At 41.0% G+C, this 23,852-nt stretch overlaps 2 protein-coding genes across 4 annotated transcripts in view; both read left to right on the top strand.

Moving 5' to 3' along the window:
• The first annotated feature begins 322 nt into the window (after positions 1-322).
• haus4 (HAUS augmin-like complex, subunit 4) lies at positions 323-4,819 on the top strand. Its single transcript, XM_086287659.1, has 9 exons — positions 323-530; positions 767-906; positions 2,029-2,160; positions 2,456-2,596; positions 2,808-2,904; positions 3,003-3,148; positions 4,008-4,138; positions 4,350-4,418; positions 4,504-4,819. Exons 1-9 carry the CDS (start codon positions 464-466, stop codon positions 4,685-4,687), a joined length of 1,107 nt encoding a protein of 368 aa, XP_086143785.1. The 5' UTR covers positions 323-463; the 3' UTR covers positions 4,688-4,819.
• A 2,632-nt stretch (positions 4,820-7,451) lies between these two features.
• dock11 (dedicator of cytokinesis 11) overlaps positions 7,452-23,852 on the top strand; it is a 79,933-nt gene continuing 63,532 nt past the window's right edge. For 2 of the 3 annotated variants that reach the window (XM_086285224.1, XM_086285225.1), the window contains exons 1-10: positions 7,453-7,796; positions 15,425-15,541; positions 16,510-16,599; positions 17,240-17,322; positions 17,748-17,814; positions 18,855-18,950; positions 19,986-20,120; positions 20,739-20,922; positions 21,821-21,900; positions 23,594-23,677. In XM_086285224.1, coding sequence (XP_086141350.1) covers positions 7,692-7,796; positions 15,425-15,541; positions 16,510-16,599; positions 17,240-17,322; positions 17,748-17,814; positions 18,855-18,950; positions 19,986-20,120; positions 20,739-20,922; positions 21,821-21,900; positions 23,594-23,677 — 1,041 coding nt within the window. In that variant the 5' untranslated portion in view covers positions 7,453-7,691. Of the gene's footprint in view, positions 7,797-15,424; positions 15,542-16,509; positions 16,600-17,239; positions 17,323-17,747; positions 17,815-18,854; positions 18,951-19,985; positions 20,121-20,738; positions 20,923-21,820; positions 21,901-23,593; positions 23,678-23,852 lie in introns of all 3 variants that reach the window. The other variant, XM_086285226.1, reaches the window with a different exon arrangement.

Raw genomic sequence — 23,852 nt, forward strand, 5'->3', positions numbered from 1 at the left:
CAGGAAAATTGAAAATAAAAAGAATATCGAGGAGCAAAAGACACAAAAGAAAGAGAATATTCTGATAGTGTCATAATGGCCAAATGCGTTCTTTAGCTTCTAGTTGTTGTTACTGTAATTGTTGTTTAACAACAACAAACATTCAGTTTTATCTTAAGCCATGTCACTTTATTAATATTAATGTCAAAGGACGTTTAGTTGTTAGTGGGAAAAGATTAAAATCTCGATATTTTCCGCTTCAACACCTCACGCTCTCGTGAATAGCACGTTGCCGTCACCCAGGGACCGCTGTATGACCACGTGGTCCAGTTAGCCAATAAGAAGGCTTCCGGCAAACGCGCGCAACTTGATTCAGGAAGTACGTGTTTAAGATTTCAGCTCGTCTTCGTGTTTGAAAGAAATAGTTCACAAATCCACAAACCTCCTGTATGTTTGGATACTAAGGACAATAATTAATTGGAAAATGTCCGGTAGTACCGAGACAGCAAACATATCGTCGCTTGGGAAGGGTGACACTTTGCATCAACAGGGTAAGAAGACAAGTGGACTGCATATCTACTAGTAACCCTATATTGTAGCAATAACAGAAAGTAGATGTAATAAATTAACGTAGTTTAAAGTATTATCTATTAATGTATAAATAACGATGTTATTGTTAAATACGAAAGTAGGCTCTTTTAGCTTTATTTTCTTGCCAAATTTACTATTGTCCGTTTAGTTTGGCCGTCCTTAATTACTTCTCTGCATTTTGTGCCTTTCCCCTCAGTCCTCGCCTCCTTTCCACTGTGTCACATGACTGAAGAAGATCTGATCCAGAACCCGCAGTTTTGTAAACTCCTGGCCACTCTGGCACAGCATGTGGATCAAACCGGACTCACCGCTCCGCTGAAAACAGAGCTGGACAAGGTGTCTGCCGTTCCTGTTCCTATTTGTTCCTATTTGTTTTTATCAACACAGAAGTTAATCAGTGTAGAGTTTTAAAAAATAATTCAAACTGGGTCATGGAACAGTTTTTCTTGTATTTTTTTTGTCTTGTACTATTCAGAAATGAGGAGTCATAATTTGTCACACCTCTATGGAAATGAGATTTTAGTCCACTCATTATGATTCAATAAATAGTCTGTGACTTACTGACCTCTACTGGCGAGAACTAAGAATTGCAACAACATGGATCGACCCTTTCTCTGCTCAAGAGAACAGTCTTTTTTTTAAAAAAAACTGAAAAATACTGGAATAAAAGAAGCTGTTTGTTTATTTATAGTTTTAAGAGAGCTAACTTAACCTCTGTGTCGTTTACCAGAGAAACAGATTATGTTCGAATAACCTGCTCACTGGCAAATTTTCTCCTGCAAAACCTGAAAAAGCTGTGTGGATAGCCAGACATGTAGTGAGCGCTACATGGACTAAACAGCTGGACTAAATGTATCTTACAATGGGTTTTGTGAATACAGGCTTCAGGCAGTCTGAATATGTTGTAACAATATTTATAACAAATTTCCCACGTGTGAGACTAATAAAGGTTATCTTATCTTATTTCATTTCAAAGCTTTATTTGCATTGGATTGGTCATCAGAAGCCACAGAGTCAGATTTTTACATGTAAAGTGGAAGTTTCAGGTTGGACTACAATGTTAAAATCACAGAAGTCTTTTATGTTTGGTCCATATTTGTATTACATTTTATTTTCATCTCCTATAACCTCGTCAGGTAACAGGTGAACGATTGCATTTAAAAATGAAACTGAATTCAAATAGAGACCCTGATCTTTATTGACGGGGTTACCATTAATGCTTTGGTTTATTTTTCCAGCACCCATAAAGGTGCTTAATTCAAGATGGAGCGACTCATCGTTACCTAAGCCTGATCAGCTGTTCTCGACTCCAAATCTCAAAGGTTCCTGTCTCAGTGTTTAGGGTCTGGCTCCAAGTTTGTTAAGCCTTCTTTCTAGAACTGGGACAGGATCTGACTGATTTTGTGAGGTACTGTGTGAGTCCTTACATGTGTGAGTGTTTTGGGTTTTTTTTCCCAGGCTGAAAAGAAGCTGCAGATTCAGAAACTTCAATGGCTGCGCTCCGAGAGCCTGCACAGAGGGCTGCAGGAGATGATCCAGAACCACTGTGTCAGGAAGCACCATGCCACTGTACCCCCTGACCAGAACATGGTACATTTCACTTCTTTACACAGTTTAAAAGTGCATAAAGAGCTATCAGTGAGCTATGGACAGGCTAACAAGCATTCATTGTATGTTCTTTGTCAAATTTTGAGCAGATTTTCATCTCGCTGTACGGCTAAAACGACTTTATTGAATGTTTTTTATAGATAAACGGTCAGATAAAAGTTTATAGACAAAAGTTTATCACATGGAGTTTTTAATCGATTAGGAGACTCTTACTAATGATGATCTTAAAAAAAAATACATATAATAAAACAAATAATTTGCGTTTGTTCCTTTATAGTTCTATGAGACGATGGAGAGGTGTCTACTGGTGGCTCAGTGTGTCAGGCAGCTGGATCCCAGTAACACAACAAACCAGGACCAGCCGTCGGTCCTGGGCCTGACCCCCCAGCTCGTGATGGAGCTCATGCCTTCTGAGAAGGTGAATCATAAAATTCAGTACATGCAAGTTAAAATCTGTTTGGGATGTGCTGCATCTGTTTAGCGTAAACCCATAAAAACATGCACACCACCAGAATCGTTTGGGAAACTTCTTTTAATATTCCTTTTATTTTATTTTATTTTATTTTTTTTGATAATGAATTCAAACTACAAATGCTTTCCTCATGCCCACGCTGTATTTTCTTTACTAGAATGTACAAAGTCTGAAACAGGGTCTACCAAGACAGCTGGAGAAACATCTCAAAGAAAAGTGTCTGAGCCTTCTCTCTTACTATCAGCCTGAATGGGGTACAGCAGCTACAAACACTTTCACCACATGGCTTCATACCACGTCATTCTGTTCACTCGACACAACGACTAACCTGCTGTTTTGTGATTTCTTCTAGAGCATGAGAGCGAGGGTCTAAAGATGGCCAAGCTGTCTCATCTGTCAGCACAGCTGGACAAAGAGAAGAAAAGAGCAGAAAGTCTGAAGGAGACGTGCAGAGAAAACACGGTTCTTCTGCAGAGACAGACTGAGCTCTACCTCACTGTAAGGGAATGCTTTTAGTGGGGATATCGATCAGCAGTCCAGTCTATTTCATGCAGTTCTGTGTTTACTGTAACGCTATAATTTTACTAATGAATACCAGTATAGTGAATTACTATTCTTCAATTTAATTTTGTTACATTTTATTTCTCACATTAAATTTTTACTACAAAATTAAGAGAAAAAAAAGTAAGTTTTATGCTTTCATCAATCATCCCAGGCTCTTTCTTTGAGTGAGGGATTCAGCTCATTACATTAACACTGACAGTGGATTAGCAGACACCTGAAGCCAAAGTATTGGTATCTTATTAGAAGTGGAAAAAGCTGGATCCATGAATTCCTGCACCTGTGATTTTCTGCACACTGCATCATTCATCAAAATGCTCATTCTGACTTGACTAAGTGGTTATTATCCTGAGACCAACATTTATAAGGTATCCTTGAGGAAAAACTGCATCAGCCCATCATTGTCTGGTTCTGCTTTTTTATTTTGATGAAATTAAAATGTATTACAAAGTTCTGATATGAGCAAGTCACCACACCACATATAATTTTAAACTATTATATAAACAAACTTGAACCGCAGTCAGATTTGATAAAACATGGTTTTAAAATGCTCGTGTCAGAAAGCCAAAAACATGGGGTGCTAGTAGTAATAAGCAAGCTTGCAAGTCACAAAGTCACAGTGCTAACTAGCTTCTTTTTAAAGTGATAGCACTGCAAGCATGAATTGGTCGAGGCACTTGGGGAGGGGGGGGAAATAAGGATATGCTTCGAGGAAATGTACTCACCACATTAAGCTGCATGAAATGCGTAAATGTGTTCTGTTTGCTTAGTCACTGTTTGCTCTTTTCATACACAGGAGCTGACAAAGTGCATTCAGCTTTTCCAGTCTTTCATCTTGAACCACAGGCTGAAGATCCAGACAGATCTGGACAGGAAGAAATTGGATTACTTTGAAGGCAAATGTGAATTAATCTTGCAGAAGATAAAGTAAGCCGTTTTCAGTGCTTCAGTACATCAGACTTGGTTTCTATATAAGGCCATTTGCATTACTCTAACGCTCTCGTAAATCAGATAGTTGGACTGCATTTCGTACTAAGAATGTTTTAATCCAGTGCTGATAGTCCAGTCGTGACTCATAGTCAAAAATGAGATGCATTAACTATACACACATTCCTGTTTCTCATGTTCATTTTTAAAGGGCAGAGATGGTGGAAATCCAGCTGGATACATACACGCCTGACTCGATTTCTGCTCACAGAAAAATAAGGCAAGACTAAAATTCTTCTGTTGAAGCTACATTCTGACTGATCCCTTTGTCCAAACCTAACCAGCTCGTCGGATCTCATTTTCAGGGAGAAGCTGGAGTCTGAGCTGAAGGCGTGTAAAGCGGAAAAGCAGTCTGTCGAGTTAAAGCTGGCCTCCTTCGAGATCTTGGGCAAAGACTTTGAGGCGCTGGCCGAGGAGTACTGCAGATTACGGCAGGAGATGGAGATGAAGAACTGGGCACTGAAAGAATTCACCCAGTATAACGACTAAGTGAAGGGCGTATCTGATGCTGACACATGCCAGCCTTGCCCTCATCCCGCTCTGGAATTCCACAGAATGACATGCTGGCTTTTAATTGTTGGACACTGTGGTGTGACGTGAATCAAATAAAGTTGGCTCTGAACATTGCTCTGTGGTCCCGCCGTGCCTTATTCACGCCACAGACACAAACTGTGGGCCTTTAGCCTGCAGTAACTTTGTAGCATGTCCATATTATTTCAGATAACAGGACTCCTGAAAGTGCCACTGAAGTGGTTCAGGCTTTTTAGTTTAAACCTGCTTTGCATGATTCACAGTTCAAAACAGAAACAGTCTGATTCTTCTTCCCTCTGCCAGAGCTGCAACGTCCTTTGACATCATCTACGAGCTGAGTCCATTGATTCATCTGGCTTAATTATTGATACTTTGCTGAGATCATCATGATGAGGGCATGAATATGAATTTGTGCCAAGAAGATGCAAAATTGCATTTATTTATTTTTAATCACCCTGCAGTCATAGAGTCCTTCAAAAAATTCCAGATCCGCATTAAGTTGACTCCAAAACATTTGCTGGACAAAATGTTTGCATGACCTCCACATGTTTATGAGTAATGCAGAGATTAATAAAGCTATTCGTTTGAATAAGATAAGCACTGTTACAGTAAACTTATAATATCTTTCATGTGGCTACATTAACATTTTGGATTGCTTTCTAATATTGACATTATTGTTGTTATTATTAGTGGAAATTCATACATCTTTATGGACACTGAAAAGTGTGCATGTCAGTTGTAGGTGGAAGAGCATGAGTGAAGCATCTATTCAGTGCCTCAGTCCAACGTTGTCTGAAGATAAAAGTCTTCCTTTAACAGTTTATGTAACTATGTAATATAAATTTTCAATTCATTTATTAAACTTACTAACAGCCTGTGTTCATATTGTTGTTTCTTTGAGCTGACGGCTTCTCTCACTGCAGGTCCTGACAGGCACACAGCATCCTTTCATACAGGCTGGTGCTCATGTGTCAACACTTGATCCTAAATGAAATATAAACTTTGTCAGGACAAGAAAACTGAAGTGCATGCAGTGGGACATTAACATGAGTGTGAGTCAGCTGCTCTCATAAATAGCTTTGTACCTCTTAAACGATGCCTGACAAAGTTACCTTATATTATAATAAAAAGTAAAGGAAGACTGTAACTGAAACAAGCGGCCTCCCTCACTGCTAAACTGAACATTCAAACATAAAACTGAACCGCTGCAGACTACTGGTGGCACTTCGTTTGCTGCAGTTTGTGGAATAGTCCACAGGGTGGCAGTGTACTATTAGCTTTACCTGGAGCCAGCTATCGCACCTGAAGGATGAGATTCGGTAACTGATAAACAACCTGTTTCACATCTTCGGAACAATGTTTTATAATCCAAGACATCAAATGAGCCAAATTCCTGCGTACTAATACTTCAGATGTCACAAGATGCGCTCTAATAAATATATATAAAGGGGACACATACTTAATTTATTCCCGGCATTCTTTAACTCTTATAGAGCAGTTTTGCACAGTTCAAAATAGTCCTTGTTTGTTTTATTCCTGACCTCGTCACAACCCCTTCTTAACTCCCTTCCTCCTCCATTTAAACCAAATTTCTTCCCATTGGCTGCCCCTCTGAAACAAAAGGTTTGATCAACAGATAGATAGATAGATAGATAGATAGATAGATAGATAGATAGATAGATAGATAGATAGATAGATAGATAGATAGATAGATAGATAGATAGATAGATAGATGACACACTGACAGTATGTTGGATATACAATAAAAACTAAAGATTAAACATCACAAAGTTCAAATTTTCAAAGAAACAAAGAAACAAACAGACAATTTGCTGTGGCGCTGTACCCTTGTTAAGTGGATGGATGTGACCAGAAACATAACGTATACAGACATCAAACCATGGGCGTAACAACTCTGTGATGGGCCAGGGGAGGATATTTTTCTGGGCCCTTGCCCCCACGTTATACCACATTCTGTGTGTGTGTGTTTATATTTGGATGAAGGGGAAATGGTTATGTTTCAGTCTTCTATAATCATCTCTCAGAATTTCATCTGTTCAGCTTTGCACTCAGTACAGCCCTTGATAACACCACTAAAGTCTAAAGTCATCCTGATCTCTTCTCTCCTTCCTTCCTTTTCTGAGCACCGCTTTTTTTGTTCTTTTTGTGTGTCTTGATAAACATCATTAACAAAAACAAACTCCTCTATAAGATTCAAAAGAAAATTGTTGCACAGATAGCTGGTAGAGCTGACTTATGAGACGAATAATTATCAATTTGAAAATTCAGAATACGTTTTAATGACCAATAAATCACTGCGATTTCTAATTTCCACAATAAATAGTTAAAACAACAAAACACAGCTTTAAGCTTCTCATATATTTTGAAACTGATTTTGTTTTGTTTTTTGTTTTTGGAAGTCTTGATTGTTAATGTGCCTTTCTGTACATCACTTATTAAATTTCGTTTTTGTGATATTTTATTTATGGACTTCTACTTCTTTTTGTCGCTTATCCTAGTAATGTAAATTTCAGGCTTTTTTTCAAGAATAAGTAATACCTAAAAAGCCCACCTGTGACGCTAAAAAAAATGTAATAAACTCTCCAAATGCGACCTGTGTTTGCAGTCCTTGTATGTGGACCGTGTTATCATCTCACACTGACGATCTTTGAATCTGCTCTCCGCCGGGGCGGGAGAAACGGAAGTGGGTCCGAGTGAAGCATCTCACGCTGTCAGCCCCTCTTTGGTCTCCTTCCAACATCATCAGCAGCAGCGGTGGCAGCACCACCAGCAGCAACGGCCCCGCCTCGCGACGTGAACCGCTGGCTGGTTCACCTCCAGCACCGTCTCACATCTGGCTGTCAGGAAACAGCGCTGCCCGCCGCTCCGTCCGGTACCGCGGCATGCTCATATCCGAAGAAGAAGAGGAAGAGGATTTTTATTTATCTAAAAGGGGAGCGAAATGTCTGAGGTGCGAAAATTCACAAAGAGGCTGAGCAAACCCGGGACGGCCGCGGAAGTCAGACAGAGCGTGTCGGAGGCTGTGAGGACCACCGTGGACCTTGTGGTGAGCGGAGCTTTTTAAAGGCTGGCTGTGAACCGGTCATTTTAGCCACCAGGGATAATGTAACTCATAGCCGACCCCCTCCACCCCCCTCCACTCTGCCCTCCTCGGGGAGGATAAGCCTATACGGACTAGTCCTCCTTTCTAGGTGGCTCTTCTTCCTGGACTTTTATGTCTGTTTTGTGAGTTTTCGCGCTCCGTCCGTGTCCTCATTATTACATCTTTCTGTAAAGCCCTGGTATGTCTGCATAACTGCCACTGCTGCAACCTGTGCAAAGGCTTATAAACCAGGGTCACTGTGGGAGCAGGTATGTGCTTTAAATCCACTCCACGTGGTGGCTTGGTTTTTCTAAACGGCCTTTATTTGTAATAAATAAATAAATAAAATGACAGCGTCCTCTAGCACACACGCTTTCTCAGCTCTGTGCGGCTCCTTTTGTGTGCTGGCGGATGAAGAGCAGTGCCAGTTGGACAGCTGCAGCAGCATGGCTTCCCTGTCCTTGCCTTGGAGCAGTGTGTGTGTGTCTGGCTGTGAGTGCTCGCCTCTCTGTTTCTGCTGGAAATTGCTCACATTGTGCATAGAGAAGCCTGTCTCCGTAATTGCTTTTTATCACATTTGTCTCGATGGTTGTGCAAAGCAGAAGGTGTTCTTTGAATGAATGTCGATGCTGGTGGCTGTCATTGGGATTAGGCGCAGTGGCTTGAAATGAACAGCGTTTAGTATCCTGCTGATGCAGCATTTGTGTGTCAGGGGAAGGATTTTCATAACAGTAAATCGAAGGCGTGACATTTGTCTTGAAGTTAAACCACAGTGATGTCAGCGCAGCATTAACACTTGCCTAATAATGACTTGTTTTCTTTTTCTTTTAACAAAATGCATCTGCCAACTCATCCGCTTTGTGTTTGTGTGACTGCGGCTTCTTGCATCTTTTTCCTTTTAGTTCTAGGTTAGTTTGGATAAGAGATAAACTCTTGTTCCCCTTGAGATCAGTCTCATGATGCTCATCTTTAGTTGTGTGATGTAAGGCGTTTCCAAGTTTAAAAACCCTGTGATAAGGCACTGATTGTTTTTCTTTTTACAGAGGTGAGAGTGTTGTGTGGCTGTGTGTATGTCTACTGTTTCCTGTTTTAAGGTTGGGCTGCAGCTGAGAACAAATGCTGTTTTGTGGAGGGTGCATGGCCTGTGCTAATTTCACATGGGGATTCCCTTGGGCATGCTGTGACCAATGCATCCTCTGTGACTGTGTCTGCGGATTCATTCTTAGCTTAGTCTCAGGAGAGTTGGTCTTATAGGAAGAGGACTCTACTCCTGGGCCCCAACAGGAAAAAAATAACTATCTTATCAGTTTCTAAGGAGAATGTTGAATAAAACTTAAAGTTGGGCTATGATACTCATTACAGGCTCCATATTTTTATTCTTGCTAGATTAGATTTCTGTAATTCATTTCAAGTAATCAGTATTTCTGCTGGGCCTTGGGGAAGCCCCTCACTATCTGAAGCAAGTTGTTTTGATCTCTTCTCTAGAGTGCATAAGGCAAAAACAGTTTGTTCCTAAAGTAGTAGTAAATTCTTTAAGTAGGAATAATTCTCCAACCGTCTTGAAGAACATTCGGAGCTCTGCTGTGGTTATCGGTCGCTGTCGAAGTGTCGAAACACTGCATCAGTCATGTTGAGGTCTGGGTATTGGTACATCCATGACTTTAGAGTTATTTTGTGAGATGGTATTGCATGGTGGATTAAAATCTAATAGTTCTTTTCTGCCTTCATAAATTCATCAATTTCGACGAGATCCCAAACACCAGTGAGTGAAATGCAGTCCCAAACCCTCATAAGAGCCTCTGCTGAGTTTTACACATGGCTGTAAAAACTCACTATTGGACTTTTCTCTTGAAGCCGTCTGACTTTTTCTCATCTCTTTAGAAGATCTGTTTTCACAGCTTGTTTGATTTTGAGCCTTGTGTAATTTGACGTACTCCAGCCTTTTCTCCCCATTTCCCTTCTCTAAGAGTGGCTTCATGACAGTCCCTCTTCTATTGAGATCATTGCTGATGATGTTTCAGCGAACACTGGATGAATCAACTGAAGGCCCAGATGTGTCTCTCAGGTCCTAAACAGGACATAGGACTTCCTGTTTCTTAAGGACATGACTTTCAGATACTGGTCGTCTGGTGTAAAAAACTTTTTAGTCCTGATACTTTTTCGCTTATCCTCCATTTGTCCACTTTCCTTCATTTTTTTAAGGACATACTGCAAACTATGTTGAAATATACCACGTTTTTGGCTAATAGGCTTTTGTTGGAATGGACATACAAAAACTACAGTTTTATGTTTGTGTTATCTTTGATATTTTTCATAGATTCAACAAAAGAAATGGGAACAAATTCTATGTTTTTGCGACAGGCTGTAATTACCAACATTAAAATTGGCTCTTTGCTAAGCTGTCTGTGCAGACATCCCCTGATTAGGTACCTGTTTTATGCTTGAATGATTCATATGCCAGCGTTATCTGGGTTAACGAAGCAAACAAACAAAAAGCACCCAGGGTCCAAATCAAGACTTTAAGGATCTTCAGAAAGCTCAGAGAACTATCGGTCGAGACCAGTTTAAAAGATGCAACAGAATCTGGATCCTTGGAAGCCAAAGATTTTTGCACAGTGTTATATATGACATAAAACATAGAAAAACTAAAAGGAAACTACACAATGGAGAACATGTGGGGTTTTGTCTGGCCTTGAGCCAACTGTGTTCCATGGAAATTCCCATTAGAGATGTGTTAGTGGTTATTGGGCTTCCTGCTGTTCCTAGAAAGTCCTGCTATCAAATCCACATCTGTGTGTGTGTTTTGTTTTCTATTATATTAAATTGCTTTGAACCAATTGGACAATGATAACGTACCAATCCTAAAATTGAAACCGTGTGATTACCGCTCTGTGTTGTGCCGGTGTCTCTGGCGTTATTTAATCTGACTTGATAAACGTGAGTCCTGCTGTGTGTTCTCAGGTAATCTGATAACAAGTACACAGTGATTTATAATTTCAGAAAACAGCCACTGGGAGTTGCTGGGATCTGTGGTGTGTCTGTGGTTCACACATTTGCCTTTCATGCAAAAGTCCCCTGGTTTGAGACCAGGAGGAGTCATAAACCCAGCCTCAGGGGGTCAGAAGGTAGTGTGTCCCACGTGTTGGTGGCAAGCCTGAGTAAATGGGAGGGTTGCAATGGATGAAAAAATAAGTCCAATATAAGGATCCATCTGCTGTAGTGCCCCACTGGGGAAATAAAGGAAGTGGGAAGTAGCTATAACAATGTTGGAATCCAGCTTTTTAAATGTGAAAATGAAATATCTTTGGATTTTGGACTAGTGGCACAGGAAGCCATCGATATATTGGCTGAATGTCGGTTTGGCAGATATGGGGGTTGATGACTCATGTCATTGTTTCTACAAATAAGGTAGCATTTTCCAAAGTCAGTGGTCATTTAATCTGTTGAAGAGTGAAGAGATTTTTTTAAAATCTATTTTATAAATGGAATTTTTTTTCCCCCTCGTAAAAAGAGATATTTGATTGGTCAAATTGAAAATTAATAGCTGAGCATCATCCTTCAGATGGATCCCATTCTAAGGGTCTTGGAGTGCATCTGATGGTAGTCCCAATAGGAGCATTGCTGCATATCCGCTAGCTCTCCAAGGACTGCAGGTTAGAGCAGCACGCCAGCTCCCAGCAGATCTCTGGAGCAAAAGAAGGAATTCTATTGCCAGCTGGCAATTAGCCTCCATTTGACTGCAGGGTGATAGACTCTGTGGGAAAGTGACTAAATGATACCGAGCACTGCCGCAAAAGCCGTCAGACTGGAGAACCAGTCATAAGTGAAAACACAAAGTGGGAAGAGTCGGGCCTAGCTGATTGGCAGTGACTAAACTTTCAAAATAAATCGATTGTGGATGGCTAAAAAAGGAGGAAAAGATCCCTAAAAGTTGTTCCTAATTCCAAGTTTAATCGTTAGCAAGTTTTTATGTGTGGGAAATACTGTACAAAAAACAAAAGAATTGGTACTGGCATGTGATATGAGTCATATTGGTATTTTAAATATAGCTTTGTCATAATCAGGGTATCTAAATAAAACAAGATGCCTGAGTGCATCTTGTTTCCATGGATTGTTGTCAGATATTCTGTAGACAATCGATACAGAAATCTATAAATAAATAGATTCATTTATTAATAAATTCTATAGATATCCTGTAACCCATGACATTACGGAGAAAACAGAGAACAGAGACAGGTGTAACTAAGAACAGATATGCTTTTTTCTAGATTAAGTAAAGATTAAAGATCAAGTCGTTGTTTGTTTGTTTTTTTAAAGAGACAGGAAGTAAGAGAAAGATTAAGCAGACGTATGCCTGTGCGTCTCACTTACACACAGATTGGAGTACTTAGTGGGGTCAGCTGTGGGACAGTGGAGCTGCTTTATGCTGTATGTGACTCTAATGTCAGTGTGTGTATATACTGTGTAAGCTCCCCTCTTAAAAGTAATGAAATCCACTCGGTCACGTTGGAGTCGCGAGTGCCTTACATCTGCAGAACCATAATGGGACACAGACATCTGGAAATGCATGCTGCCCAACATCATCGTCATCATTGTAGTCCTATGGAGGCGGGCTGGGAGTTGTGCTTTGTACTCAGTGAATGTAGCTCACTGATAGCTGAGAGAAGTGAGTGTGTGTCCTAATTGGAGGTGGCAACAGTTTAAAGAGCCTCGACTGCTTTCAAGCTACACCCAAGTGTTGCGCTACATCCCTTTGATTGTTTTCAGCTCTCTTTGTGCCTCTCTGTTTCTCAATCAGTGACACCGCCTGTGGCTGCAAAGCTTCTTCAGTAAAAGCAGAACTTGCTCCTTCACAACTTGCTTCCTCTTACTCCCTCCTTCTGTCTGTAACGTGATCACCGTTGCAGTGGAGGCAGTGCGTGCTGCCGAGCCTGTCACCTCTGACTTGTAGCGCTGCGGTTCAGGCTTGTTGCACATGACAGGAAGCAGAGCTGCTGTGTTGGGTGCAGGGGCGGTGCACAGCCATATGTAATGGTTTTACCAGACTTGTAGGTGTTGTTTTGCTGCCGCCGGGTCTGCATGTAAAATGATAGCACAGATGCTACATAGCAGCATAAATAGGAAAATACTTAAATCCACATAGCACAAGTACCATTAGGGTCAGGAAGTTTTTATTTAAATTAGTGGTTTAAAAAATGCGAGACACAGGGTTTGTGTGGACTGCCAAGAAAGTCAGGCTCTGGTGGAAAATTGTGGAGGAACATGTACATGTACCACACTTCTTTCACAGGCTAAATTACTGGTTACTTACAAAAGGGAGAACTTTCTCTTCATTTATGGCTCATGCACAGATGCCACCATATTCAAGAAGCCGACATGCATTCCTGAAACATGCACCCTGATTTGAAGATTTAGGGTTTTGGAGAAAACGAAAAGCATTTGTTTTGGTTTAAAATGAAATAAAATTGATCAAAATGGCAATAATTACCATGTTAAAACTCAAACTGACTGTGTTAGCACATCTGAAATTATTTCTGTACAACTTTATTTGTACAGCAAATTTGAAAACACAGAATTACAAAGTGCTTCATGGTATCAATAAAAGCCAAATGTTAAAGATTAGAATACATGTTCCAGCATACAGACACACAATCAGCTGTAGGGTAACAGATTCATTCATAAATAGGTGTAAACTGTGGCCCAAAACAAGGGGAAAAGATTAAGGTAAAGCAAACCTGTAAAAATGTGTTTTCAGCAGCAGTTTGAAACAAACGTTCAAAGTTTAAGATCTGATTCTAAAGTAAGAGCGTGGAAGTGTTAGGAGAGCTGGATCAGATGATTTGTGACGCTGGCTGCAGTGATAGAGTCTCAGTAGCGCTCATGTATAACAGGAGCCTGTCCAAAGTGGATGTAGCTAGTTGTTTGTCTGGAGCATCATCTTTAGTTTCTTTAAAAATAAAGTTAATAAAGTTATCATTTGAGCCTGGAGTCATCTATTACAAGTCTTACCTCGGGGTCTCCCACTTTCCCCTCTGTTCTAGTTAGAGCTAGTCTGCAAATCTGTGAACACATTTGGATGGATTTTCTGAGCTCAAGCAAACAAGCAGAGCTCTTATTTTTTGCCTTTTCACTTTTCTTTAAAAAAACAAAAAATAAACAAAGTGCAAAGTGGTCCCACACCTTTTACTTAACTAAACTGAAGAAGCCTGCACTTGTCTAAATCCAGCGCACTTTCGAAAATTGTAATATGCCCCAAAATATCCAATATGTCAGGAAGAAATTTGAGGAAACGATACAAAAAAACAGCTGGCATTTTGGTTTTGAGCTTCAACTTTACTTTTTCACACACTGTAAAAATACAGCCTAAATAGGGAGTGTATAGCAATATATGAGATGTTGCTGAAGACATATATATTTTTTCAAAGTGAGCAAAATATGTTTTAAGGCTCTTTTCATGCAATCAAAGGGGTGAATGCTATATTTGATCATAAAGCTGGATATTTCCAAAAGGCCTATGTGAGAGCTTGGATCCAGCCGGAATAATTGCACAGGTAAACAATCCTAATGATAGGCTTAACCTAAAGTGAAGAGAGAGGGGGGCAAGCAGGAGCCAAACTACTGCCTTTCTGTTGCAATAGAAGCACAAAGCTCTAATCTCAGCTACATGAATGGAAATATCACAGAGTACAAGGTGGAAAATCGCTCAGTCAGTCTCTTCCAGCTGCAAAGCTCAGTCAGCTCTTTACAACCTCGGCTCCTTAGATTCCTCACTGCGTCTGCCCACTAAGCGTGTATCAGACTATGTAGCAGCGGCTCACTAATGGGGCACAGACGCTGATCAAATCCATACAGTCTGATTGCCTCCAAGCAGCGTGGTGTCGCTGAGCCAGAGCCTTGTCGGGCTAAGCTTTTCATCACTTTTCTCTCTGCTTAACTTGAGCTTAAAATGGAACTTTGTTGGAATTAATTTTCAATCCTTCCAAGTGGGCTAGATTTATATGTGAGATCACATTCTGACCCAGTTGTGGAAAGCTACAGTGAACAGAGGCTGCATGCCTCTTTAAGACACCGTGGAAAGGCCCATTTGTTGTCATCTACTTCTCTATGAAACTTAAAACAGGAAGTCGTGATAGTTTGTTGTGGTATTTGGTTGAACTTGCTTTTTTTTAGTTTCATTATGTCTCTGTCAAGCTTTATCAGACTTCATGAATCGATGAAGTTGTTGCCTTTGCTACCCTTTCAGTCCTTACCTGAGACTTTATCTTCAGTTTCTTCCTTTTTGGTCATCTTTTGCTTTATTTCCCTCCCATCAGCCCACATTTCTCCCAGCAGCTGTTTTCCTGCACTGTGACAGCCCTCTGAACTTTGTGGTTGTGTCTTTAATCTCTTGTGGCTCTGCTGAAGCATGGGTGGTGAGGAGTTCCAGAGGTGAACACTCATTAGCTGCTTTCAAACAGCAGGGGTGTGCAGGGCCCACCAGAACCACAGAAAAGACAAACATAATTGGTGCATGAGATCAAAATGAAAAGAAAAAGAAAAAAAGTTTATTTGAAATGACATTATTTGGTGTCCTTTCCTTCCTCCCCCTTCAGGAGCAGCCAAAGATCATTGAACCGCTCGACTATGAGGCTGTGGTGTTTCAGAGAAAGGCTCAGATCCACAGTGACCCCCACAGAGACCTGCTGCTCTGCCCTGTGGATGATGTCTCGGTGAGTCCACGCCATCAGAATAACCATGTGTCAGCTATTTTTTATAACAGGTGTAAACTGTTATTTTGTATAGATTTCTTCTGTAATCTGCAACAGTTCTGTTTATTGTGCTACATGGAATATAAGCTTTAGATCTACAATATTGTCAGGTGCTTAGTTGTTATTATGCTCTTAGTTTAGTATCCTTATCAGTTTATTTCTTATTATCACAGGTGGCCCATTGCTAGCTAAACTTGAACCCTGTTTTGGGCCCCAAAACCACGTTACACCGTTAAAATAGCAAAAATCCAAGGACTATATGACATTAATTACCATTGTAACACTTTAAAAAGTAACGATTTGAACATAGTTACTTTTTAAAGTAAATTTTTTGAATCTCAAGTCATTCCTGTTATTTCAAGAGTTACACTAGTATTCTCCCAGAAGGTTAAAGTTAAAGGAAGTGCTCATTCGCAATATAAACTAGTGCAGGGCTTAACCCGTCACATATGTTGCCTCTGTCTTTGGCTCCGTCTACGGCCTGTGATTTATGGATCTTTTACAAATATGTTACGCTCAAAGCACCTGCGCTGAAATTTCCACAGTAAACAGCCAAAATCAGCTGCTTTTTCAGTCTGTCCGAGTCAAAGAGCTGTGAACTATTACTTTCCAAAGGACGTTTTCCCATCATTAATCACTGAACATCCTCAAAACACTAGGCCCAGTTATTCACGGCTGAGTCCAGCTCTCACATACGGTCCAGTCAGGTATTTATTGCTGTTGCTTCAGACACATGTGGTTTTGTTCTGGTGGTGCATCTGTTTGTGTCGACTCTTCTCCTTCGTACTGAGAGAATTTGTTTCTTTGTATATTTGTCTTCTGTTTTCTCTCATTCTCTTTTCCCGTGTTTGATGTTATGAGAAATATCTCCATCATGCACCATGCATGTGAATCCACATGTGGCTCATTTTGTGTTTGCATGCGTACAGGAGTCTCAGATCTCCCGGCAGAGGAGGACCGTTGTTCCCTCTGTGCCCCAGAATGCCGAGCGGGAGGCTAGGAGTCTGTTTGCCAAAGAGGTACCACAGTTATTTTGCATTATATTATCATATAGTCATTAAATACAGTCTGCTCAGTAAAGAATACGAGTAAAAATGATCAACAAAACAGGCTGTGTCTTGATGATTTCACACCAGCCTGCATGATACTGACCCTGACGTGTTCCTTGGGAGCTCATAAAGAAACGGGAGTACTCACCGTCCAGTCGTAAACACGAGCTACGCTGATGAAATATTGTATTAGCAATGAAAAACAGACTTCTCTGGCACGATGCAGTCATACACTGCTGCTCTACCAGGCTTTAAATCTGTGTTCATCTGCCAGCCGTCATGACTGCGATGTAGCACGGAAACAACTGTCATAGGGGCAGTTAAAACAGACCCTGGGCTTGCTCAGCATTTATTGAACATTCAGATGACTTGCAGGAGACTTTTTGCTTGCAGTTCTATGCTGAATTAAAAACACAAAAAGTCCACTTAAAAGTGTCTGATGCTTTGCAGACTTGTATTTTGAGTTCATGAAAAATGATCGAAGTTGATTCGTCACCCCAAAATCCTCCTCCGTGATTTACAGTCATTAAAAAAAGGTCTGCTTGCTGGTATGGCTCGCTTTTTCCATTTGAACGTATCCACTGCTAATCCAGCTCTCTGTGTTCTGCAGTGCATTAAGATGTACAACACTGACTGGCACGTAATCAACTACAAATACGAGGCTTATTCTGGAGACTTCCGCATGTTGCCGAGGTAAGGAACATGAGACAGAAATGAGTGGAATAAACTGAAAATGTAGTTTGGATATATGGGAAAACATACAGGCTAAAATAAGGTAAAACAGCCAGATGTGTAACATGCAGCGGATTTCCTCAGCTGGATCAATGTGTTAGTGCAGCTCTGATGTTCAGCCAGATGTTCCTCCACACAGCAGGTGCAGTCCAGATGTAAAGAATTTATTTCCATGGTGATAAATCTTACTGAGGAAATGACTTTATCACTGCAACCATGAATTTTGAGAAGTATTTTTGAACATAAAAAATACATGAAGGAGGCTGTAATCTGATCTAGCGTTACAAACAAGAAAGACATAAAGAACCCAGATATGTGACGTAGCTGTCAGCAGAGGGGGAGAAGGCCAGCTTCATCCATTCACCCTCTGTTTTGTGTTTTTAAAGCAAAGGCCTGAAGACGGACAAACTGCCAGCTCATGTGTTTGAAATCGATGAAGACGCCAAAGACGAGGTGAGTAGAGCGGCCTGAGCGTGGTTAGATCACAGACGTCGTTCCCTACAGGGAGGAGGAATGATAGGCTATTGACTCACTGGGCCCTTTATGGACACATTGTGTCGCGTGCACGTGCACAGCTTTTAGTGCTCTTCTATAAATCTTGCTTAGAATTTCAAAGCCTTCTGCTCAGCGAAGCAGGTATTACCCGTGTCTTGCATGTTCCGGCTTGTCGTTCGACCCCTTCTTAGACTGACTGCAGGCCAGTGAAACCAGAACCCTTATAGTTTCTATAAATAGCTCTCATCAACCCTCCTCCCCCTGCTACCCTCAGGGCGGATGCAGATAAACTTAGACAGAGGAAATTTAACTGAAGGCAAGTAAATGCTGCTGCTCTGCTGGCTGCACAGGGAGGGTAGCTCAGGCTTCTGTTATTTTATCTCTGCATCTTTGTGCATCCATGTTTTGATAAGATGATAAGAATAGTAGCACCTTTTTACAGACCTGCCAGTTTATGGGTTAATAGCACTCAGTCAGTAGATGATAATAGCAGGTATAGACTTGAGTCGCAGCTGTCAGGAGGACAACGAGAGCTGTGTGTCAGAGAAGGTACAAGAACCCTTCTTGCTCTGTGTTATGATTTCTGCATGTTGTATTCCTTCGAGTGGCCCGATGCATTACCATTATGTGTGTGTGCGTTTGTGTGTATGAGCGTGATCATTAACAGATTTGTTTTCTGTGGTGGTGATGAACAGTCCCATGATATTTACTGGTTGAGATGGAGATGTTACACTGACAGGACAAAGCCTGAATTATGATGAACTGCTTCATGGGATCCCAAAGAAATTCTCCCCATACACTGATTTATGTTCATGCTTTCTCACTGACAAAGTTAATACAGCTCTGCTCTAATTAACAAACAGTTCTCACAACCACAGGAAAAAATAATTGTTTCTTCATGGCAGAAAATACTACAAACAACGATATAATAAAGTGAGTTGACCGCAGTAATGAAATCCGTCTTTGCTGATTGCCAAGTGTTTGTGTTTGTGTGTCAGGACTCGGCATCGCTGTGCTCCCAGAGGGGAGGCATCTTGAAGCAGGGCTGGCTTCAGAAAGCCAACATCAATAGCAGCCTGTCTGTCTCCATGAGGGTGAGTCAGCACCAGACCTCCTGTCTGTTATCACAGCATAACAGCAACAAGTGAAACAACACAAACATGTAGAGGTCAGAATAGGAGCGTAGCTGCAGCTGCAATTTGTAATGCTGGAAAAATGATACACCGTTAAAGCTGCATCGATGTACGTGACTTTATCCTGTAACACCGTCCCACCCAGCATAAACCCTCACTTTCACAGTCCTGAATAATCAGCCCACATCATTTTACTTTCCCAGTGAAATTGCTGCTACTGTGAACCAGTGCTATATGGATAAAGTTAAACTGAATTGAACTGAGAATGTTTTGAATGTCCAGGATCGTGCAAATAAGTTCAGCATGCAACATATGAGACGTAGCGCCACGAGAAACATACAAACCCAACTCTGAAAATGTTGGGGTGGTATGTAAAATGTAAATAAAAACAGACTGTAATGATTTGCACATGAATCTGTCATTTATGAACAAAGGAACGCAGAGTTGGAGATAATTTATATGAATTTAAGGACTGGGACCACGCTTCAATGCATGCCCCTTCCAGTTCTCTCTCTACATACAACCCCTGTTTGTTCTCTTTTTCGTGCCCCTCCCTCTCTTTTTCAATTCATTCACTTCTCATTAATACATGAGAAATACTCTGAGGCTTTCCCCAAACCGCATCCTTAATTTGTGTACAAGCTGTCTGCCATTATCTACTAGAAATGCTGTCTAACCTAAATGAGGATATGGTCTCAGATAGTGAAAGTATATAAACTGTTGGAACTGATAAACTGTACCATTTTAAGAATAATATTTGCTCATTTGGAATTTGATAACAGCAACTCATCTCCAAAGTTGGGACAGTAACAACAAAAGGCTGTTGCTGAAAGACACAGCTGTATAACTTGCAGTATCCAGTGTATTTGCCCTCATTCTGGAATTTTAACTACATTAGGAAGGCAGCACATGAGCTTGAAGTCACATGTCATAGTGTCATATTTCTGCTGTCATGAGTTGTCAGATGAGTCATATGAGATGTGCTCTGGATTGCAGGTGTTCAAGAGGAGGTACTTCTACTTGTCTCAGCTCCCCGATGGCTCCTACATCCTCAACTCTTATAAGGATGAGAAAAACTGCAAGGAAACCAAAGGATCCATCTACCTGGACTCCTGTATAGATGTCATCCAGGTAGACTCAGTACAATTAAGAACCCAGCAGCAGTGGATAAAGCTGTTTTCTCTGTTGTGACCATGTTGGTGTGCTTAATTAAACTCACTGTGTTTATTTCCCTCGTGCGCTCTCTGCGAGGTTTCAGAACTTGGCACGAGCTCCCACCCTCGTGAAATTCAGCGTGTTTCTGTGTCTTACTTTCCCTTGGGGGCTTTTGGCTGCTTTAATTGGGCAGATCTGCTGCATTCCAGTGACTTGGGCAGAAACGTCAGCTTCTAGCAGATTATGAAGAGCTGTTGCTGGCTCATGGCACAGCCTAGTACCTTGATTGCTCCTCAGGCAGAGCTGACAGCTTTCAGTTTAATGAGCACGCTCAGAATATGAATGGAGGGAGTGAGGGAGTTCATTCTGGCTCACGGATTTGAGTTTAGCATGGAAATCAGGTTTTGTTTGGTCATGGCCGAATAGCATTGACTCTCAGTTTGTTTCTGAATTTAAGTTGAGATTCTTCTGATTACATTTGATTCCCTACGCTGTGCTTTTAACGGCTTATTTAGTTGTACCAAAGATCCTGTAATTCTCATCAGTTTCCACCTGTTAGTCAAAAATCAGTCAAATATGATGTTTCTTCCTCAGAGTCCCAAGATGCGGCGGAATGGCTTTGAGCTTAAGATGCAAGACCGCTATAGCCACTTCCTGGCTGCAGACAGTGAGGCAGAGATGGAGGAATGGGTGGCCACACTGAAACAGGCTCTGCAGAGCAGCACAGAGGCTGGCCAGGACAGGAGGAACGGTGCTGAGTCGCTGGACTGTGTCCTTGGTGAGCTGTTCTACCAAACTTTGAGCAGTTACATGTCCACATTATCTTTCAGTCAACATAGTACTTATAGTCTTATTTAAAGGTTTCTATAGTTTCATAGTCAGTTTACTTTAAACACTGATTCTAACCACGGGCCTATCATGTTTTTTTCCATTGGTTTCCACGTTACAGTCACACATATGCAATTAGCAGGCGGACTCCTTCACCTGTAGCCCCTGAGACAATAACATGCTAGTATATCAGCTAACTGAGGAACAATGGAGTTTGTGTATACAGGACAGTGCAACAACCTTGAGCCACCGCTCACTTCTATTCAAGTGGACTTGAATAATGGTTCTCAAGACTTTCTGAAGGTCCTTCAAAGTCTTTCTTGGACTCAATCCTGAACATTGTCAGAGGAGTATTTTTTTTGTTAAGTCATTTACACGGACGTGTGAATCGATCAACCATAAAAAAGACACTTAGGATAAGTAAATGTGTCTACATAGAGCAGACAGAGGGAAATAAACATTTTAAAATTGTATCTTTAGGCACTTTGTTGCAAAAACAACAAATGTATTCCCATTTGTTTTGTTAAATCTACGAGAAGTGCCAAAGATAACACGATGACAGGCATAAAATACTAGTTTTGAACCAAGATGATATCAAAAGAGCTATTAGCCAAAAACTTGGCATAATATAATTTCCTTAGGGATTAATAAAGTATTCTGATTCTGATATTACTGAATGGTGTGGAAAGAAAGAAAACTGAGGAAACTAGATAAGAGGAGAACAAAAGAAGTATTAGCATTAAGGGAGGGAAGCTTTATAGGGACTTGTAGTGTGCATGGTTCTTGGTGAACAGGCATTCATGTGGATTACATGTACTGATGTCTGGTTATTGTCCTTTTCCTCTCAGATGATGACACGGCCAGCCAAGGTAAAGGCGAGAGCATGCTGGAGAACTCGGGGAGGAGCTTGCACACTGAACTCATCAAGGTATGAAGGAATGATAGATGATTAATGAAGCTGCGTTAGTTGGGCCAGACTTACCAAGTGGGTCAAATTAGTGTGAAGCTGCAGAAATGTGCTGAAGGGAGTGGAAAGTTCTGTGGCTATTAACACCGCGCTAATTTATGAACACAGACCCAGACGGGTCTTTTCAGTAACCATCAGCAAATTCTACACAGAGCTGCTCTCTGCAAACAGCCGTGCATGTGTTAAAATATAAGGGTGAAGTCCTCCATTAGAAACTAAAGGGGGTTTGTCACCCTATCAACCTTTAGCATAACATAAAACAACAACAAAAAAAGAAGTGTGCAAACTTTAAGGCATTAAATTCAACTAAATGTACATCTCGTTTTTGCATGTGTTCTTTGTGATGCTGCAGATATCTGCAAAAATCAAAGGAGAACAGTCTGACTCACAGCCACCTGTGGGCTACAGCTACAGATGCATAATCCTGAATACAGATCAGTGGTTTGTTAAATCACACTGTGGCGCTTTAGTAAATGACATAATAAGAAAGCATATGAGATGATTTTAATGAGACATTATCTAAAAAATGAATCGGAAGCAGAACAAGTTCAGCATCTCTTTTATTTGTGGTGCTCAGACAGAGCCGCTCTGATGTGTCTATAAACCCCAAACTACACAGCAGCAACAAAGCCCTCTGTTGCTGCTGTTCCACTCTGTTTGCTTTGGGCCACTGCAGCAAAGCTTTTCTCTGTGCACGTAAAAACAAGGTCGAGTTTGTCTGCAGGCTGAGCAGACAGTGAGAACAGAGGCGCGAACACGAGGAAGAGAGGGGAGAGAAATGGACTCTGAGGGCTCTTACCTAAACCTGAGGCTTTGATTGTGCTCCATTGGACGCCCTTTGTTTTCCCCCTTTTGTCCCTTGACTACATATCAACCTTCCTGTCTTTTTCTGTTTGTGTAAGTTTACAAGCAGCTCACTGAGTACACTGTACCAGACCATTACAGTAAGGGCTGCTCTTCTACCTGCAGTTCCTGCCTCATTCATAAATGAAGTCCATGCAAATAAGCTATAAAAATCTGTTGCAATAAAGTGTGCAAATAAAAGAGAAGGAACGCAGCGGCTGAAGTGCTACTGTTTAATGTGTTAGAAGAGTTCACAAAAGGTATCAGAGATAGTTACAGATTTTTTTCTTAAAATGTGAGAGTAATATACATATTTTGGATATTTATGTAAAAAAAAAAAAGCCAGACTTTGTCTTTTATCTCTAAAACATATCATCAGTTGATAACTTCCTGTTTATGTCTGCTTCAAGTGTTAAGCAGTTCGTTATGATAACTCTAACTCGGGGAGTCCTGAGGAGGCCAGGGCCCATGAAGGCATTGAATATTTTAATTTAGAGTTTTGGCGGGGATGTGGATCGAACAGAAACAGATGGGAATGCTGTTTGTTGTGGAAACAGTTTCTTCATGTTGTTTTGTTGTGTGGTTTATCCCTCAGCCTGAAAGGGTGATTGGGGTATTGTTGTCATCACTCCAGCGCAACTTTGTGAACTCGATACCTCGAGAACGAGGCGATGTAGGTTTTCAAATTTACACCATTTGTTTGTATAGATAAATAAATTCATGGGGGAAAAAATTCTGCAGTTAAAAAAAGAGAAGAAAGAAACACCTGATGGATTTTTAGCTGGCTTACATCGCTGCTGTCTGTCTGCAGTACACCAGGGAGACAGACCAGCTCAGTAAGATGAACAGGAACGAAGGCAGGCTGAAGCTCTCCTCTCTGGATCCTGAGACACAGGTACAAAAGGTTATTCCTTTAAAATGCTTAGCTTTCCTATGATTTATTTATTTCACTATTGATTCACCCTGTTTGATCTCTCCTCCCCCTTCCAACTCCTCACGCTCATCCTCCCTCCTCTCCGCGGGATCACTCTCTCCCCTCTCCTGCTTTCTCACTCTCCTCCTCCCTGATA

Source organism: Aulonocara sp. 'chitande type north' Nkhata Bay, linkage group LG3 (genome assembly GCF_057382095.1).
Source record: "Aulonocara sp. 'chitande type north' Nkhata Bay isolate Kocher_YH1m ecotype deep benthic linkage group LG3, A_spYH_male_GT1.1, whole genome shotgun sequence".
NCBI lineage: Eukaryota > Metazoa > Chordata > Actinopteri > Cichliformes > Cichlidae > Aulonocara > Aulonocara sp. 'chitande type north' Nkhata Bay.

Bases quoted from the DNA above. Each gene is read 5' to 3' on its own strand.
- haus4 (XM_086287659.1), top strand. From the start codon at position 464: ATGTCCGGTAGTACCGAGACAGCAAACATATCGTCGCTTGGGAAGGGT. The intron at 2,905-3,002 runs GTACAGCAGCTA...GATTTCTTCTAG, and splicing joins TTACTATCAGCCTGAATGGG to AGCATGAGAGCGAGGGTCTA. The intron at 4,419-4,503 runs GCAAGACTAAAA...TCTCATTTTCAG, and splicing joins TCTGCTCACAGAAAAATAAG to GGAGAAGCTGGAGTCTGAGC.